The sequence below is a fragment of the Brachycentrus maculatus genome, unplaced genomic scaffold (assembly GCF_059751285.1).
Source record: "Brachycentrus maculatus isolate JH-2025_06_01 unplaced genomic scaffold, ASM5975128v1 h1tg000126l, whole genome shotgun sequence".
In the NCBI taxonomy this organism is placed as follows: Eukaryota; Metazoa; Arthropoda; class Insecta; order Trichoptera; family Brachycentridae; genus Brachycentrus; species Brachycentrus maculatus.
In genome coordinates this window covers 415913-437029 of record NW_028280879.1, presented here as the reverse complement: position 1 = coordinate 437029, position 21117 = coordinate 415913, and the positions used below count along the sequence as shown (strand labels likewise).

Genomic DNA, 21117 nt, shown 5'->3' with positions numbered 1-21117 from the left:
TCTTATCTAAAAGTGTAAATCCAGCTAAGGAAAAGGTTCATTCCTTGCCTTCATCTTGAAATCCTTAATATATCCAAATGTACTATTGCCGACCTTGATATTATCAATCAAATCAAATATCTTGATAATATTATCTATTCCTGTCATTTTAGCGTTTTTCATGGCAGTGATAATTGAAAATCATTAACATGGCACGGATGAATGCAATAAGATACGTCTTTTAAATATTAACAAAAAATGTACGACTTTTGAGTTTATTAATGTAAATACAATTTTCGCCATGGACAGTTTCCTTTTCGTGCATGTGAAATTATTCAATCATTTAAGTATAAGTAATAACTAATGACAGGTTATAAGACTTATTCCCATCTCAATAAACTTCTTCTATGAATGTTGAAATATCTGGATGTTACTATCTCCTAAATGAAAAAAAATTAAGAGCATTTTTCATTATATATGTACAGTAAGACCCCCTCAACACGAGAGATATGTTCCGGCACAAAACTAAATAATTATGCCTCAACAAGTATTGTGATGATATTAAAAGTGAGGCGAGATGTATGCGTAGGGTGGGTTTATAATGGAAAATTTGAAATAAAACAACATTAAATTTTCACATTTTTTTATTAGATAAAAAATAAAGACAATCTAAAATAAATTCAAACCGGTTTATACACAGAAATAGGACAATCGTTACACTGAATTATGGAAGAAGCTGTAAATGCTCGCGGCTTCATTGGCACTTGGGTTCACAATGAGGAATTCCTTTACCAAACAATTTGGGACTGAAGCGTCCACAACAACGGCAATGGGATTCCGGCAATGGGCAATATAAATATGGGCACATTTTATATTGTCATATGAAAAAAAAATTAACTCTCAATATTTGTAAAGAAATATACGAAAATTTGCTTCATAAGAATAAAAGCCGACAGTATTGGTGAGGTGGTCGGGCTTCTTCTTCTTCGCGTACCGGTCCCACATGGTGGAGTACAGCTCCTCCAGTTCCTGCGTGTACTTCTCGCAGTCAAACAGCGGACTCGGCACTCTCTGGGTCCAGACCTTGGCTCGAACCGCCTTCAAGCTGAAATCAAAAACCGACTTAGTGTTCCAATAGTGCGAGGACCCGCTGGAGTCCACATACGTAAATAATTGTCACTCACTATTCTTTATCGTTTCCCAACTTGAGAGCGATGTTCCGATAGTGCCAGTGGTCCGTGGCGATCAGTTCCGGGCAGCCGAGAGCATACAGCTGCGAGGCGACAACCCTAATAACACATTCGCAAACATCTCAGTGAGTCGTGTCGCAAACATAACTATGTAACGAGAGTGTCAGGTAGGTAGTAGGCAGTGGGTACCTGGAAGCGTGGGTCTCTCCGGCCAGGGCGACGACTGGGGTGCCGGCCCAGAGCAGGTCCATGCTGGAAACGCGGCCGTTGCACAGCGGAGTCTCGAGGCAGATGTCGGCCAGCTGCCCGCGCCGCACGTGCTCCTCCTTGGATGCCCAATCCGAGAATATTATGCGATCGGGGTGGAGTCCTGAGAAGGAAACGCGAACTTTAACACCGAGCGGCGTTTCCCTATTATTATAGTATTATGCGAGCGTCGATAGGAAGTTACCCAGTTCCTGGGCGGAGCGCCGAACGTTGATTTCACCGCAGGACGAATAGCGTATTAGCCAGAGCACCGAACGGGGCACGCGGAGCAGGATGTGCACCCACATGGCCAGCGTGTTCGGATCGATGAAGCACAGCCGGCCGAAGTTGCAGAACACGACGCTGGAGCCTGGCAGATGGTACTGATTCCGGCCGGTAAACTGAATATGCTGCGGGACCTGCTCGCCACGGGCCGCCTTGTTGTCGATTTGCTTGATGGCCAGCCCATTCTGCACCCGCACTCCGTTGACCGAAGTCTGCGAAACAAATGGGTTATTTTTTATTTAATAGGTCGATTTAACGGTAATTGTGTGTTGAAACGAGATAAGAAGTAATTACCCGAGTCTCCCTATGCGCGACCATATGAAGCATGGCAGATATGGTGGGTGGATCGAGAGTTAGCACCTTGTGGGAGATGTGCACCGTAGTCTTATCCGCTCGGTACTCTCGGTGCACTTCCTTCACGGAAGCGTTATTCTTCACCAGAGGAGAGAGGTCGGCCCCGTTGATGACGGCTACGGTGTCACCGTTATTGGCTATGAGCAGCCTCTCGCGCAGGTGCGGGAACATGCGCTCGTGGTCGCCCACGAAGAAGGTGTACGGCATGTAGGCCAGCTTCTCCGAGTACTGGTCGGCCATCTCTAGGGGGCTGGTTACGGCGTCCGTGATGATGTAGTCCATATAGTCGGCCCCGCTCGTCCCCGGGTAGCCCAGCCACATCACCTGGATCGGTGCCGGACGCAGCGCGAAGATGCCGTTGCGCGCTCCTCCGGTATGGCCGTTCAGGTTCACCAAAATGTGGATTTTGTCGTTGTGGATCATATCGGCGGCCTTGCCGTCGCACGGGATCGCGGAGAGGTCCACGAAATTATCGCACTCTCGGACAACTTTAGCCCTGAAACTGGTTCCATCGTCGGGCAATAGAGCGTAACAGAAAATCTCAAACTTGGATCGGTCGTGCATGCCGGGGATGGATTGCATGAGATGGGATGTGGAGCAGTCTCGGAAGCAGGCGCTGACGTAGCCGATGCGGATCCTGCCCTCGAGCTCGCGGCTGAACTCGTACGGGGGCTTGTTCAGCATGCGCACCTTTCTCTCGCACAGGCTGGCGTGCCGAACCGCAATCAGCTTCCTCAACTCGTCGGGCAGGGGATACACCACGGAGGGGTGGGGGTGGACGGACGGCAGGCTGCCCATCTGCAGCTGCTCGGTCACGATGCTGACGACCTTCCCCATGCGGGCGTCGTAGTCGCTCCAGTCGCCGACATATTGCAAGCAGTAGGCGAGATCGCAATAGGCGTCGGGGAAGTCGGGCTTCAGCTCGAGAGCGGTCCGGTAGGATCGGATGGCTTCGGGCATATTCCCCCAGCCCTTGTGGACGCTGGCGAGGTTGCAGTGAGCGTCCGCAAGCGTCGGCTTCATTAAGATGGCGGTCGTGTAGCAATCGAATGCTTGGGTTGCGTTTCCCATCTCCTTCAGAATATTGCCCGCATTGACAAAGGCATCCGGGAACAACGGCTGAATTTTGGTCGCTTCCACCAAATGGGCCAGGGCTTCGGCCAACTTCCCTGCAAGTGGAGAGTAATTGTACAGATTGCTTCTTACAAAGCGGTATAAAATTAAGTCCAAATTGAAGTACATCAAATCTTAGGGGTTTTCTTTTAAAGAACTTTTACTCTGACAATTTTGAGTTTGGAGATATTCGGTTATGATTCTATTGCGCATAATGCTTTTAAATTGATCGGGATAAATATGGTCGAGGACCGACGACTTTGGACGAAGAAGAGGAAAAATACATATTACTTTTTAAACGCCCAAAAAAATACTCCATTTTATATCCGGGTAGAAAATAACGATCGATAGAAATATACGAAATACAAAATGTTGAGAAATAAATATCGCAATAAAAAAGTGTTCGGGTTGTTTGCAAAATGTGTGATGTATGAGTTTTTGTAGATATTTCACGCTGTGAAAATTCTCTTAAATTACTTATAAAACAATAAACATAAATCAGATTCTGTAACAAAATACACTCAAAATTCATTTTTAACCTTTGTATTTACAGAATCTGAGGTATCACCGTGAAATGGGCGACATTTTACTTAACAGATTCAGGTTAAAGTGACTAATTGCAAAAACAGCATCAACAGAATTTCAAAAACAAATGAAAAATCGGATTTTAACAACATTAATAAGTCTAATATTTAACAAGTTTACTGTTAAAAATAACACTACGTCAATACAATGTAATATATATGTTAGAAATTTTAATTTTAATTTAGTTTACGAATCGAACTAAGAACCTGTCGAAAGATGAACGTAACTATCCGAGGATACGGCATCCCCTCGGGACTCACGGCACTCACTTGCGCAAAGAAAACGAGGGAGAAAATTCATTTTAATACCGCGACCCCTATTTGATTTGTTGTGGCTTTATGTGAAACTCTCTCGCGGACAAGTGATTCCTTATTAGCACCGATGGATAAAAAAGCAAAGAGAGAACTGACACGAGAGAGATAAAAACTGATCTACTCCTCGTATAGGCGAGGTCTCGTTCGGATAAGGAAGGCCGAAAGAGGAAGCACCCTGCCTCCTGACCGCTGATCGGTCCGGAAGCACTCCTCCGTGCCACCCTCGGGTGATATCACACCCATATTGCGAATATGCAATATGCAAATGTACAATAATTTGCAATTTGCCTAAGGTGACCCGTTAGTAGTTCAGTTCGGTTGACCGACCTCGCCGCTGCAGCACGAGGGCCAGGCCGTTGTGCGCGACGGCGGAGGAAGGCGCGGGCATCACGCGCAGCGCCTCGAGGTAGAGGCGCGCGGCCTGCCCGAGGAGGCCCTGCTCGCGCTTGGTGGTGGCGAGCATGTGGAGCGAGCCGGGGTGCGCGGGGCACAGGCGCAGCGCCGCGTTGTAGCAGTCCTCCGCCTCCCCGAACTGCCCCTTCCGCCTGAGCGCGTTGCCGAGGTTGCAGTGCGCGTCCGGGAAGTCGGGCTGCAGCTCGATGGCGCGCCGGTACGCGGCGATGGCCGGGTCCGTGAGCCCCTCCCCGTAGTACGCGTTGCCCAGCCCGCAGTGCAGCGCCGCATTGTCGGGGTCGAAGTCTAGAGCCCTCAGGCAAAGGGACGACACCTTCCTGGAAACAACTCACCTATTGAGGACATATAGATATCTCAATATACAATAGATGGAGAAGAATTTAAATTAAGTTTTAAGAAAGCTTTCGATTTAACTTTTACTCGATAAGCACTACCGTTTCTGAAATTCCGCATCATTTTAAAATCAAATATTGGTGTATAAATCTGAGTTTTCTCCACTCGGGAGTTATTGTTACATTTTTTTACATATCGACATAGATGAAGAAGAATATGGCGTTTTTAATTTAAGTTTTACTTGATAGATACCAATATTTCTTAAATTTCGCACAAAGTTGACGAAAGAATATGGAGGTCTGGGTATTTACAGGGCTTGCGACCTCTCATAGGCTGGTTAGTTAGTATATCATAATATAATTTATGTATTTAATGTTAAATCAAACACTCGTTGTTTTGAGTCTACTAAGTTGTATTTTATTGTTAAGAAAAAAAAGGCACATGAAAAAATCAATTGTTTCGCCTAGATATGGCATTTTCAAACGAATGTGAAGATTAAATGAACTTTATATAGCTATACGCTTCTAGGTTTAATAGTTTTAACACGTGCAGTAATCATTTACGGGATGGAGACAATAGTTAACGGGGCACGTAGGTACGTATACTTGTATTCATTTTCAGGGAAAGGAACAATTCATCGACAAGGTATTGTGAGACCATTAATGTTTTTATAGCTTAAGACAAATGTCGATGATACTATAATATTATAGTGTCATTTGACTCCAATGCGTGACTCGAGTGTTCAACGGGTAATGTGACATGTAGGTACATATGTATAATTAATTCTATTTATTTCCTGGGAAAGGAAGAATCTATTGACATGGCAATTGTGAGAGAATTAATGTTTTAAAGCTAAAGAAAATTATTAGGTTATATTATAAGAGGTTTTTGTTATTTGACTCCAATACGCGACTTGAGTATTATCAAGAGATGTCAAAAAATGCAAACATACAATTTAACTCAAGATCAAATTTTTAAAATAACTTGTAATAAAAAAACAGTGACTTTGTTTAAATTAATATTACCGATTTAGTGTCAGAATTATTTTTACTACGAACCTTGATCGTTAAAACATGATTACATAAACTTATTGAAATTACATAACGACCAAGATGATACTGCATCAATTTAGATGTGCGTTTTATGCACCGGTGGTTACGAATAAGTGACATAAAAGGAATGAACAAAGAAAAGACATCATTAGGAAAACAAAATGGTCAGGGTTATAAATGACACGAAAATGTGACAAAACGCGAGTCAAAATCTATTATTCTTATTAGAATATAGTATTTCATATCTGTGGCTATTTATAAAGTTAGAAAAAGTGCATTTTGAAAAGAATCTATGAAGTTTTGACAATAACATCAAAACGTCATTCATATGAAATATTTCGAAACAAAACGCATTATAAAAAAAACTTAATTCAGATAGTGAAAGACTATATTTGAAAAAATGTCCATGTCAATATGTCGACAGTCCAGTCGGAAATTTCTCGTAATAATGGCGTACTGGAGAGACCTACCATAGATTAGTGATTAGAAATGAAGTCGCATTGAATTTTTAATATAAAAAAGGGTATAAATTCATTAATGAGATAATTATAAAGGCGGGATATTCGATAGCCCGCAACTTAATTTTCTTTAAAACCAAGTACCATTTAACCAAAATCACTGGTAAACGAGTGGAGGCTTAATAAAATGAAGGTTAGGAGTTTTAAAATATTGATAATTTTTTTTCAATAAATATCCAAAAAAATATCAAAGGTATTCTAAAAAAAAAATTTTGGGCCGAAACACGTCTGGCCCCTCGCGCAACCGGTCGCTTACTGACTATGGTAACCACTGAATTAAAGTTACAACTAATAATTTACCTAAATCAATCCGACTTACCGTTCCACTAATTATGACTTGGCGCAACTCGCTAAAAAATTAATAGAGTTATATTCGTCTTAATTAAACTAAATGCAATATTTACTAAATGAAAAATAACAAAGCTCTAGGTGAAGACGGGGTAAATAGAAGCCAATAGCTAATAAGAAGTTAATAGAAGCCATAAAAGTACTATCGGACAAATGTCCGGAACGAGGCAGGATACCTAGTGGCTGGCAAAATGCTGAGGTAAAAGTTTTATTTAAAAAAGGATACAGCGACAATCTAGAAAATTGTCGACCCGTTGGTTTGCTTTCTCATCTGTACAAGTTGCTAACAAAGATCATAACAAAACGCTCAACCCTAAAATGTTATACTCATCGACCTGTAGAACGAGCTGGCTCGAGCACATCCAGACATTAAGACTGCTCATAGAGAAAACAACAAGTGAATAGCTTTTATTGATTATCAAACAGCGTTTGATTCAGTAGAGAATTATCGAGGCACTCCGAAATGCAAGAATAGACTCTGGATATGTACAATTGATCAATTTTATACATGATAATGCAACTATGCCTGCTTAAATTGATGACGACACTAGAACTGAAATAATAAAAGTACAAAAAGGTTGGTGGGTTGTCGATAAGTGTGTAAATAATCCTAATTTTAAAATTATTAATGAACAAATCAGCCTAATATCTTCACCACTGTTATATACTGTCATTGTACATCATTTCTCTTTATGTAAAAGCTTTCATGATGCATAATTGAGAAACAAAGAATTTTTAACCACATTTACATCTACATATGCAAATTCTTAAAAATAGTTAATAATAATACACACATCTGTGTTTATATAAATCCCTGATAATACTTCAGTCACATATTGGAATCAAATAAAAATAACCTTTTATAATATTACCAACTAAGTCTTTAGCTTTAAAACATTAATTCTCTCACAATTGCCATCATCGTCAATAGATTCTTCCTTTTCCAGGAAATAAATAGGATTAATTATACATATGAACCTGCATGTCCCATTACCAGTTGAACACTCGAGTCACGCATTGGAGTCAAATGACACTATAGTATTATAGTATCATCAACATTTGTCTTAAGCTATAAAAAAACATTAATGGTCTCAATACCGTGTCTATGAATTGTTCCTTTCCCTGAAAATGAATACAAGTATACGTACCTACATGCCCCGTTAACTATAGTCGTCTCCCTCCCGTAAATGATTACTGCACATGTTAAAACTATTACCCGAGTACCCAGAAGTGTATAGCTATATATGGACCATCAGTCCGTTTAATCTTCACATTCGTTTGAATATGCCATAACTAGGCGGAACAACTGTCACAAATATTGAACTTTTAACAGTAAAATACAACTGAGTAGACTCAAAAAATCAGTGTTTGATTTAACATTCAACACATAAATTAAATCAAATCTACAAATCAATATCATCACATATACCAGCTTCATCTACGTAGAGATGTCAAAATATGCAAGCGTACAATTAACTCGAGTAAACATTTTAAAAATAATTTGTAAAAAAAACCAGTGGCTTTGTTCAAATTAATATTATCAATTTAGTGTCAGAATTATTTTTACTATGAACCTTGATCGTTAAAACATGATTACATAAACTTATTGTAATTCCATAACGACCAAGATGATACTGCATCGATTCAGATGTGCGGTTTATGCACCGGTGGTTACGAATAAGTGACAAAAAGGAATGAGCAAAGTAAAGACATCATTAGGAAAACAAAATGTTCAGGGTTATAAATGACACGAAAATGTGACATTTCGCGAGACATATTCTATTATTCTTATTAGAATATAGTATTTCATATCTGTGGCTATTATAAAGTTAGATAAAGTGCATTTTAAAAAGAATCCATAAAGAATCTATCAAGTTGTGACAATAACATCAAAATGTCATTCATATGAAATATTTCGAAAAAAAACGCATTAAAAAAAAACGTAATTCAGACAGTGAGAGAGAATAAAAAAGCATTCACAATGAATGATCCATCTATCTACAAGGATCGAACATCGATAATCGATTTAGAAAATATGCATTTTTGACAATGTCATTGAGATGGAATATTTCGAACAAAACCGCATTAATTAATAAAAAAAAACTTAATTCAGCCAGTGAAAGACTATAAAATATAAAAAAAAAACATTTACAATACTTGAACATCCTTGGGGTCCATGTTAGTAGCAACTTTAAAAAAGTAGACCGTCCAGTAGGAAATTTATCGTAGTAATGGCGTACTGGAGAGACTACCATAGATAAATGATTAGAAATTAAGTCGTATTGAATTTTTAATCAAAAAAAAAAAAAAAACAGAAAAGGGTATAAATTCATTAATGAGAAATTTAAAAAGGCGGGACATTCGATAGCCCGCAATTTAATTTTCTTTTTAAACCACTTGGTCAAAAATACCTTGGTTATAATGGTACTTACCATTTAACCAAAATCACTGGTAAACGAGTGGAGGCTTAATAAAATGAAGGTTAGGAGTTTCAAAATATTGATAAATTTTTTTCAATAAATATTCGAAAAAATATTAAATGTATTCTAAATAAAAAAAATATTTTGGGCCGAGACACGTCTGGCCCCTCGCGCAACCGGCCGCTTACTGATTATGGTAACCACTGAATTAAAGATACAACTAATAATTTACCTAAATCAATCCGACTAACCGTTCCACTAATTATGACTTGGCGCAACTCGCTAAAAAAATAATAGAGTTATATTCGTCTTAATTAAACTAAATGGAATATTTACTACCATTCAAACCAGTAAAAACTCTCGAACAAAACTATCAGAAAAGAGATAAGGAGAGACATTAGAAGATATAAAACAGAGCTCATAGAAGAAACGATAGAAAGTAATAAAAATATGAATGTCTCGAAACGAATATGATCTCGAGGAAACTGCAACATGACTGAAATAAAAGATCGAAATGGAATTGTCTGAAGAGGGAAACATTCTTAATGCAAAACTTTACACATCACATATTAACAAAAAACAAAAAATACAGTAGAACAGAAGATTTGCCAGAAGTTGAAATAAACGAAATAGAAAACGGCTTTAAAAGAAATGAAAAATAACAAAGCTCTAGGTGAAGACGAGGTAACGAGTTAATAGAAGCCATAAAAGTACTATTGGACAAATGTCCGGAACGAGGCAGGATACCTAGTGGCTGGCAAAAAGGCTGAGGTAAAAGTTTTATTTAAAAAAGGAGACAGCGACAATCTAGAAAACTATCGACCCGTTGGTTTGCTTTCTCATCTGTACAAGTTGCCAACAAAGATCATAACAAATCACTCAACCCTAAAATGTTATACTCATCAACCTCTAGAACGAACTGGCTCGAGCACATCCAGACATTAAGACTGCTCATAGAGAAAACAACAAGTGAATAGCTTTTATTGATTATCAAACAGCGTTTGATTCAGTAGAGAATTATCGAGGCACTCCGAAATGCAAGAATAGACTCTGGATATGTACAATTGATCAATTTTATACATGATAATGCAACTATGCCTGCTTAAATTGATGACCACACTAGAACTGAAATAATAAAAGTACAAAAAGGTTGGTGGGTTGTCGATAAGTATGTAAATAATCCTAATTTTAAAATTATTAATGAACCAATCAGCCTAATATCTTCACCACTGTTATATACTGTCATTGTACATCATTTCTCTTTATGTAAAAGCTTTCATGATGCATAATTGAGAAACAAAGAATTTTTAACCACATTTACATCTACGTATGCAAATTCTTAAAAATAGTTAATAATAATACACACATCTGTGTTTGTATAAATCCTTGATAATACTTCAGTCACATATTGGAATCAAATAAAAATAACCTTTTATAATATTACCAACAAAGTCTTTAGCTTTAAAACATTAATTCTCTCACAATTGCCATCATCGTCAATAGATTCTTCCCTTCCCAGGAAATAAATAGAATTAATTATACATATGAACCTGCATGTCCCATTACCCGTTGAATACTCGAGTCACGCATTGGAGTCAAATGACACTATAGTATTATAGTATCATCAACATTTGTCTTAAGCTATAAAAAAACATTAATGGTCTCATAATACCGTGTCTATGAATTGTTCCTTTCCCTGAAAATGAATACAAGTATACGTACCTACATGCCCCGTTAACTATAGTCGTCTCCCTCCCGTAAATGATTGCTGCACATGTTAAAACTGTTACCCGAGTACCCAGAAGTGTATAGCTATATATGGACCGTCAGTCCGTTTAATCTTCACATTCGTTTGAATATGCCATAACTAGGCGGAACAACTGTCACAAAATTGACCTTTTAACAGTAAAATACAACTTAGTAGACTCAAAAAATCAGTGTTTGATTTAACATTCAATACATAAATTAAATCAAATCTACAAATCAATATCATCACATATACCAGCTTCATCTACGTAGAGATGTCAAAATATGCAAGCGTACAATTAAATCGAGTAAACATTTTAAAAATAATTTGTAAAAAAAACCAGTGGCTTTGTTCAAATTAATATTATCAATTTAGTGTCAGAATTATTTTTACTATGAACCTTGATCGTTAAAACATGATTACATAAACTTATTGTAATTCCATAACGACCAAGATGATACTGCATCGATTCAGATGTGCGGTTTGTGCACCGGTGGTTACGAATAAGTGACAAAAAAGGAATGAGCAAAGTAAAGACATCATTAGGAAAACAAAATGTTCAGGGTTATAAATGACACGAAAATGTGACAAATAATAGCCACAGATATGAAATACTTATTAGAATATAGTATTTCATATCTGTGGCTATTATAAAGTTAGATAAAGTGCATTTGAAAAAGAATCCATGAAGAATCTATAAAGTTGTGACAATAACATCAAAATGTCATTCATATGAAATATTTCGAAAAAAAACGCATTTAAAAAAAAAAACGTAATTCGTTAAAGTAAACTATTATTCTTATTAGAATATAGTATTTCATATCTGTGGCTATTATAAAGTTAGATAAAGTGCATTTTAAAAAGAATCCATAAAGAATCTATAAAGTTGTGACAATAACATCAAAATGTCATTCATATGAAATATTTCGAAAAAAAACGCATTTAAAAAAAAAAACGTAATTCGTTAAAGTAAACTATTATTCTTATTAGAATATAGTATTTCATATCTGTGGCTATTATAAAGTTAGATAAAGTGCATTTTAAAAAGAATCCATAAAGAATCTATAAAGTTGTGACAATAACATCAAAATGTCATTCATATGAAATATTTCGAAAAAAAACGCATTTAAAAAAAAAAGTAATTCAGACAGTGAAAGAGAATAAAAAAGCATTTACAATGAATGATCCATCTATCTACAAGGATCGAACATCGATAATCGATTTAGAAAATATGCATTTTTGACAATGTCATTGAGATGGAATATTTCGAACAAAACAGCATTACTTAATAAAAAAAACTTAATTCAGCCAGTGAAAGACTATAAAATATTTAAAAAAACCATTTACAATACTTGAACATCCTTGGGGTCCATGTTTGTAACAACTTTGAAATAGTCAACCGTGCAGTAGGAAATTTATCGTAGTAATGGCGTACTGGAGAGACCTGCCATAGATAAGTGATTAGAAATTAAGTCTTATTAAAAAAAAATTAAATTAAAATAAATATTAAATATTTTTTTAAAAGTAAAAAATAGAAAAGGGTATAAATTCATTACTGAGAAATCGATTAAGACGGCCCGCAACTTAATTTTCTTAAAATCCACGTAACATTTAACCAAAATCACTGGTAAACGAGTGGAGGCTTAAAAAATTGTTCTCATTTTTCAATAAATATCCACAAAAAAACAAACTCCAATATGTATTCTAAAAAAAAAATTCGTGTGTGCGGAGACACGTCTGGCCCCTCGCGCAGCCGGTCGCTTACTGATTATGGCAACCACTGAATTAAAATTATGACTTGGCATAACTCGCTAAACGCGCTAAAAAAAATGAATAGCATATGTCTTAATTAAACTAAATGGAATATTTACTATACAAATCATCCAAGCATATTCTCCTACAAGTGCCTCTGAAGATGAAGAAGTGGAGCAACTTTACGAAGATATTGCCAAAGCTAAAAAATCTGAAAAAACAAAGCTAGTTATTATAACCGGTGACTTTAATATCAAATGACACTCTCCAGTTACTCGAAGAACGCAAAACTCTCGATAGGGATTCAAAACAGTATAGACTCTTGAACTAAATTATCAGGAATGGGATAAGAAAAGGCATTAGAAGATATAATAGAGAGCTCATGAAAGGAACGATGGGAAGTAATAAAAATATGAAAGTCGGAAAACAAAAAATACATACAGAACAAAAGATTTGCCAAAAGTTGAAATAAACGAAATAGAAAAATGCTCTAAAACAAATGAAACATAACAAAGCTTCAAGTGAAGATCTTTTAACAAGTGATATGCTTAAGCTGGGGGAAACCATAAAAGTATTATTAAACAAATGCTATTACAGAAAACAACAAGTGAATAGCTTTTCTTGTTAGCAAAGAGCGTTTGATTCAGTTGAAAAGTGGGCAATCATCGAGGCACTCCAAAATGCAAGAATAGACTCTAGATATGTATGCAATCAATAAATTGTATGTATGATAATGTAACTATGACTGTTTTAATTGATGAAAACACTAAAATTTAAAAAAATAAATATACAAAAAGGTGTGCGACCATGCGACACAATTTCACCAAAGCTATTCACTTTAGCCCTGGAAGATGTATTTATAACCCTCAACTGGGATAGCGAGGGGCTGAAGATAGATGGCACATATCTGAATCACCTCGACTGCTTGACAGCTGATGATATATTAGCTATAAATGAAAGCATCGATCAACTAAGTCTAATGATAAATTAAGAATCGCACGAGGCTTCTAGTAAAATCAGTCTAAATATGAACTTCACAAAAACAAAAATCACGAGTCCCGAATACCAGATCATCTCTGTCAATAATGAAATCCTACAAATAGTAGACGAGTACATATATCTTGGACAAAAGATAAAACTGAAAAAAAAAAACTGAAACGAAAAAACTCAAACAGATTCTGCAAAATAAGGAGATTCCGACCTGTCTAAAAAGAAAAGTGTACGAATCCTGCATACTGCCAGTGAACACATATGCATATGCACTAGAGACTATAGCGAATGCGGAGAAGCTCAAGTGCGCACTGCGATCCGCGGAAAGATCCACGCCTCCCAATAATTCTACGATGGAGACCTCGGGAGAACAAATGAGGTGTCGCAAGACCCCAAAAGAGATGGTGGGGGGTAAAAACTGGCTGCAAGCAGCAACCGACCGGAGGAAAGAAGGGGAAGAAGCCTGTATCCAGCAGTGGAGGTCAGAGGGCTCATTAAGAAGAAGAAGAAAGATAACGCGCTAGCCGTTTGGATTTGACATCTTGGTCGTTCGCGGTAGAATTGCACTCGGATGAGGTTCCGACGGATTAAACCTCATTTGAACGTCTATGACAAACTAACCGACACGCCGTGGGCAGATAGAGAAGAACGCCATAATCGTAATTGCAAAATTTTTGAATTTGTCTAAAATTCCATCGAAAATTCGTTCCACGAGCAAGTTCTTTATGAACTTAAATTTTTATTTATTTCTTAGTCGCACTCTGATTTAGACGAGTCCACCGAGGCTTGCAGGGTCAAATTGGCTGCTGGCTTCTTGACAAACCTTTCCGAGTTTGTCTGTTTCTTCCTCTTCTTCAACACCTGCCGGAAACAACGGGCAAGGGTGTCACATTGCTACATAGAGAGCTCCCCAATCTCTCTCCGTTTGAGCAGGATGTCCTCGGTGGCAGCAGTTGAGATTGGTTGATTCCATTGCTCCTCCTCGTTGTCAGATACATTATATACCTATAATTACAAGAATACACTGTACTTATACCTATAATTTCTTCACTTCATACCATTCCCAGTGCAGTGAGTACAGTGAGTACAGTGAGCACGCAGAAACTATTATACAGATAAACAATGTATTGTAAAAATATGCACAAATGTAACTTTTCTGAGGTATAGCCATCACCTTGAAATAAAGAAAATGTCCACCAAATGTTTCTCAGATATCAACCACCACCGATAAGTGCCATCGCCAATATAATGTCATGCATAGAATGACTAATTAAGTACAAAAATTCCCATTCAGCACTTAGCTCAAAATAATTAAACCTAGGTTTGAGTCACGGTATTATCACTTCTAGGAACAATTAATAGATACTTATGAACCTAGAAAGTCCAAAATTTCTTCACTTGTTTACGTCAAAATTAGAGTTTCATTCGTGTAAAGTATACATGTAGCTTTGCGTTTAAAGCATAAAATTGGAAAATGTGTTGGAATAAACGTAATCAATATCTTAGCTCTATTTTTTACGGGTTCGGCTATTTGCATCAATTTTGTGGAAAGAAGATGGGATTTAAAAAAATATTAACGCAAAAAAAAATAAAAAAATAAAATCTCAAAGCTGAAATACATTAAAATCCATCCATTCGCAAGAAGAGTACAGGCATGTTGATTGATTTTTGAATGATTGTTCCGAAGATTGAAATTGGTCATTTGGAAAATTCAGTTTATATCTTTCGTAGAGCTTGTTGTTGAGCAATTCATAAAAATGAAGTTGATTTTTCCACTAAACATTTCGTCTCAAGCGAGGGGCAGAATTGTTTTGCGATGCAACGATATAATATTTTATCTAATTGCGATTGAAAATCAGTACTCGACCAGTTATGAAATTCTTTTATCTTATTGCTGCGGTAACCCACGTCGATTTGCGATTTTTGCTAACGGTTTTTTCAAATATTACGTAAAATACTTTCTAAGACAAATTTAAATTAAAATATTTCAAACAATTATAAAACGATTCCACCGACAAATTTGTATCGCCTTCCCATTGCTGATGATTATCAGCTATCTCAGTTAATAAGTCAATTAGATTCTTTTTTTGTTCAAACATAATATTTACCATTAGAAAAGTTCTTTTTTGTTCAAATATAATATTTATCGTTAGAAAAAGCACGCAATACCAACAAGATGAGAGCAACCGGCAATCCAACGCGTTTTGTAAACTGTCCGATTAAACTTCCTTTTATGTAAATTAACAGTTTGCGATATTTTTAAATCGGCAGTACATAGTATCATGTCTTTTTTTTAAATAAAATTTAAAGCGCTCACCTTTCCATTATAAATTGATTCGGCCGTTTCCGAACTCATTATGACGTATGAATACGTAAGAAAACTTATTCAAATCTTCATTTTTTCAATAATAACTCATATAGTATGCATAAAACTCGTCGATGACAGCACAGACTAACTGAGATGACAGTCTGACGGAAGAGTAAAGAGATAATAATCATAAAGATCTGTGTAAAGACGATTGTAGCGCTTTCATGTAGCTCAAGTTCACGTCAATAAAGCTGCCTGCTAAATTCCATACAAAATGCCATATGTGTACCAAACTACTAATTAATGGTAAGAGTTACATTTTTAAACCTTTAAGTCAAAAATATAAGCCATTTTGCTGGAACCAGAAGCCTGTACTGAAGGCAATAAGAGATGGCTAATCTTGTGTCGCCTGCACCTGCAACAGTTTGGCTATTCTCGGCTCGTGCCAGCTGCTACGTAAAGTCGCCAAATGACGTCCCTATTTTGTAAAATATAAACAAAAAATAATAAATAAAACGTCAAAGTTTAGGTCGAACATTCCTTTATTCATTTAAATAGTTACTATTTTTACAAAAACAGTTTTGGCAAAAAAGTAGCAATTGTTAAAATATATTTTGGGCTCCTAATTACGTCGGATGATACGGGGACGATATTGAGATCACAATAATCAGTAATAGCATTTTTATCAGTAACTACTAGTAATCATAATAACAGTATCTACTCGGACTTTTGTTTATCATTGGTATACATTAAGTAATTTGGATTCTCAAAAAAACAAAATTGGATCACTGTCCACTATCTTCTTTGTCAGTAAAAACTAGAGTTGGGTCATTATCAGACATGCCCTCATCAGAAGGTTTATTCCTTCGTATCTTTTTGGTTTTCTTTCTGTTGCTTCCTGTAGTATTTTTCTCGACATTTCTACCTCTCCTTTTCCCTGCTTTTCTCTTTTTTACATACCGCGATCGCAGCCACATTCTGTACAAAGGATTGTATTAGACTCGTGAAGTGTTTAAAACAGCCAATATAATCAATTTGTTCATTCATCGTTTTCTTTTCGAAAATCCGCCTTCGAAAAACGTTATTTTCGTAAGTTGGCAATGAATGACGTCACAGGAACGATGGTCTTGTTTTAGTATTGCTAAATTATTGGCGGCTCTATTTGATGATGTCTATGGTCCAACCTCCCTTCATATTTGTATAACACAAATGGTAGTGTAGTGGTAAACAAACAATCCACACTACTACTATTACAGCTCTATAAACCATATGACGTCATAAAACGTTAGATGACGGAAATTTGATGACGTATGCGAACGCACGTTTTTCGTTTTATAAAAATATCTAAAGTTTAAACCTTCATATAATATATCCCTTATTTCTCTACATAATACATTTCAATAAGAATGCTACCTGATTTTTCATATTAATTTATTAATGTAAGGGGTCATATCTTAACACAGAAGCGAAGTTTAACCGCCAAGCTTTTGCGATCTTGGCAAGTCCGATGAAGAGAGATAGGGTATCTTATTTGCTATTCATATGATTCAAGTTCGTACTACACCAACGATGACAATGTCACCATTTTCATCGGTATAATAAAGTTTACTCTTAATTTAGTAAATAATTTACTGTTCTACCTGTCATTATGTACTAGTACTTGTATGCACAATACACATACGAGTCGAGGCTCCATAAAGTTTGATCGATACTATTTGAATGTACAGGAAGTAACATATTTCTTCATAAAACATTGTTTTTCTTTATAGATCCTTACGCTGTCAGGACTATGTACCAGCAAGAACTTGAGAGCGACGATATGACGACATAATGGGAATAAACTAATATAACTATCAACATTACGTTGAAATTGCACAGCACAAGAACAATACGTTGATAATTAATCCCATATATTACAAAATAAGTTTATAGCAGCACACTCGATTTGAAATAAAACACGGTAATCATATTGAGGATAACCCAAAGATCTTCTAAAACCTGCAGATTCATTCTATGCATACGAAACCATTGTAAAGCCTAGTTATATACCAATTACTATCGGCAAAATGAAATCAGTAACTTGAGTAAGTTTAAACGATGATGTCTGCTTTCATCCTGGTTTAACATCTCACGAGGTGTGTAATGTCCGCCTCGGCTGTTTGATATATGCACAAATAATCGCATAGAAGAACTGAAAGGTTTAAACGTTGGAACTAGAATGAACAATTTGACTGTGTGTTGCCTTTTGTACGCTGTCGATGCTGTTCATCTTGTTGATAGCAAAGAAGACAAACGTGTGCAAGGTAAGTGTTTTTTCACCAACGAATGTTGTCAAATCCAAAATTATGGTTTTTGAAAAAGATTGTTGATTTTGTATTATTGGAATGTATCTTGAAAGCGGCATGATGGTTAGTTGAGTAAGTTTAAAAGAAATCCACTCTATATTACATATGGTCCCCTAACACAACAAATTGGATATTAATATTATGAAATAAACCCATGTTGCAAATTGTAACCGTTGAATGGAAATTCTAAAAATAGTTACCCATAACGATTCAAATAATCTCTTCATTTACAGTTTTAGCTCCATTGATTTTTCTTTCAAAAACTATATTAAGTAATATAAGATGTGCATGTCTTTCTTTAACAAATCAGCGCCAATGGTTCTCATTGCATCAACACTTTATCAGCTGTAGGAAACTATTTTATTTTCACCTTTATACCCACATCAAAATATATATGGATGGCAATTCCTTGCCTCTCTAGACCACGTTTTGTCTTATCTTCTAGTTTTATGTATTTTGCCTGTTGAATATTTGTATGCCAACTTATATGTTCACTCTGTTGTCATTCACGCCAACCTCTTGGGTTTATGTAATACCTCCCAATAAGATTCAAACAATACAAAGTTGGGTTATAAATATGTTTCATTTTTAATTCTACTTTAAACAGTGTGCCCTTATTACTATCTGCATGTTCTTTTTCAAATCCTTATCCGCACCCGATGTTGCATAGGGCACTGCATCATACAAACGCAGTGTTATCTCGAAGGTGATCAACCCTTAGCTTCAGGTAACAGTACAGGGTAATACTGAATAAATATTAGAGTAAAGAAATCACTTATATTTATTTGACCCCCCTCCCCGTGGATCGAACCCGGAACCTCCAGTACGGTAGCTAAGCGCGCTGACCACTACATCACGGATGTAGACAAATATATATTAATAAATTTGTTTTGTTTTGTTTATTGAACAAAATATTAAACAAAACTATTAATACAGCGTTTAAAAGATATTTATTGCTGAATATTATATTTAAATAAATTGAATATCGGCCAAAATTGAATGTGAAAAAAGTTTAAAACCTCAACATTTTTTGTTCAAAAGTCAATTCACACATTAAGGGTATTTTAACATTCTACGCATTTCAAAGTCAGATATGAAGGAATAACATATGGAAGGAATTAATGTTTTGACATGAATATTATGTGTATCAATCTCTTTGTTGAGGTCTTAATGTGCATACTTATCAATTCCCGTCGCCAGCGAACACCCTTCTTTAGTGTGTTAAGAAAAAAGTACATTCCGATGCCTGAAACGAGTGCAAGAAATTTTATACCATGGAAGCATGTTCTCAAGGGACGGAAAAGCGGATGAAAGTATTGAGAAAAGGGTGAATGCAGTGAATAGAATAAATGATGTGTTGAATGAAGTGATTGCAAATAAAAACATGACCTCTAAAGCTAAACTGGCGGTTCACAATGGAGTACTAGTACCGACACTCGTGTATGGAAGCGAAACGTGGAATTAGCAAAAGAAGAATGAAAGCAGAGTGAAAAGCGCCCTCTCAGACAAATGTGCGGGAAGTCGTTGAATGACAATTAAAAATGAAGATGTAAGAAAACAATAAAGGCTGAACTAGGTATAATTGAAATAGCTTAAGCTGGTATGGACGTGTGCTAGTGTGCTAGTGAGAGAATGATTGAGGAATTACATACATATATTTGGAAAATGTGAGCAGAATGAACGGTCAATGAAGACTTGGCATCAACTTGAGATCAATCAGAACCTAAAAATATAGCCAATTAAAAAGGCTGCGTTACCGGAGGGCATATATGGATTAGATGGAGTTTATTTCAGGATGCCGAGAGTATGTCGAAATCTCCTAATAGTAGTAGTACCAGTAGTACGTAGGTACTAATATTTTCACTCCTAATGATTTATTTTCACAAAGTAAATAGCAAATGAGCTGCAGACGTAAAACAATTTGCCATAGGGCATGTCAGACTTGATACCATGTATTTGTATTAAAAAACACTTAAAGGTAATGAGAGCGCCCATACAGAAGGAAATCTTCGCCGGCCCTTCACCAGCAAAGGAAGCAGCATGCAGAATGACAGTTTACAGGCCAAATTGCACCGTCGGATCATGATTTAGTACAGACTTACCAATAAACAGCAGTCCTTAAGTATGAGGGTCTTAGATTCTCAGTACTAAAATATTTATTCTGGATAGTTAAATCGAGTAGTCAATAAAATAGAAAAATTGTGTAAAGAGAAGGGAAATATTTGATAAGTATGTCACACCGTAACGTGTTACGTTTCGACGAAATGACTCCGGTCAGTCCTCTCCTTTAGGGGGCATGTAAATCAGTGTGTACAATCCAGCACCATGTTCTAATAGCCAAAGTGACAGCGGCAGGAAAGTTAGTAACCCTACTGGGGACCCGGGCCCTATTAGGAAACTACCCGCACCGACTGGCCAACCTCCCGCGCTCTGTACTCACCCTTTGAACCTACGAAAAAGTCTATGGAGGAATGCCAAGCAAACCTAAGCTACTAAAACAACCCTATCAAACATTTCTTAATCCTAGAGGTACAGATAGACATGCTTTCTATTACTTTTATAAGCAATGTAAGTAAGTAATGTAGTTACACGTTTATCAAAACCTCTTTGTGAAAAGTAAAGTAAAGTTAACCATCAAAGTGAAATAAATATATTTTTTAGATAATTTAGTGGCGATAACTTTTGTCTCGCACCTTTTTGTTAGATATAATTGTTTTTGTGGAAATTAAAAAAGAAAACACGATGGGTGACACATTAAGGAGGCAGACTGGGGAGGGTTAGCGGACTCCCGAGGAATTGTGACTTTCGAGGCAAGACTTCTAGG

The 21117-nt window shown here is 36.6% G+C and overlaps 1 protein-coding gene across 1 annotated transcript; it reads right to left on the bottom strand.

Annotated features, from left to right (window-relative positions):
• Positions 1-608: 608 nt before the first annotated feature.
• On the bottom strand, positions 609-15296 carry LOC148309361 (UDP-N-acetylglucosamine--peptide N-acetylglucosaminyltransferase 110 kDa subunit-like). The gene is made up of 8 exons (XM_088260190.1): positions 15291-15296; positions 14401-14501; positions 4394-4797; positions 1995-3223; positions 1621-1912; positions 1359-1539; positions 1164-1268; positions 609-1084 (listed from the first exon to the last, which is right to left on the bottom strand). Exons 1-8 carry the CDS (start codon positions 15294-15296, stop codon positions 880-882), a joined length of 2523 nt encoding a protein of 840 aa, XP_088116316.1. The 3' UTR covers positions 609-879.
• Between the last annotated feature and the right edge of the window lie 5821 nt (positions 15297-21117).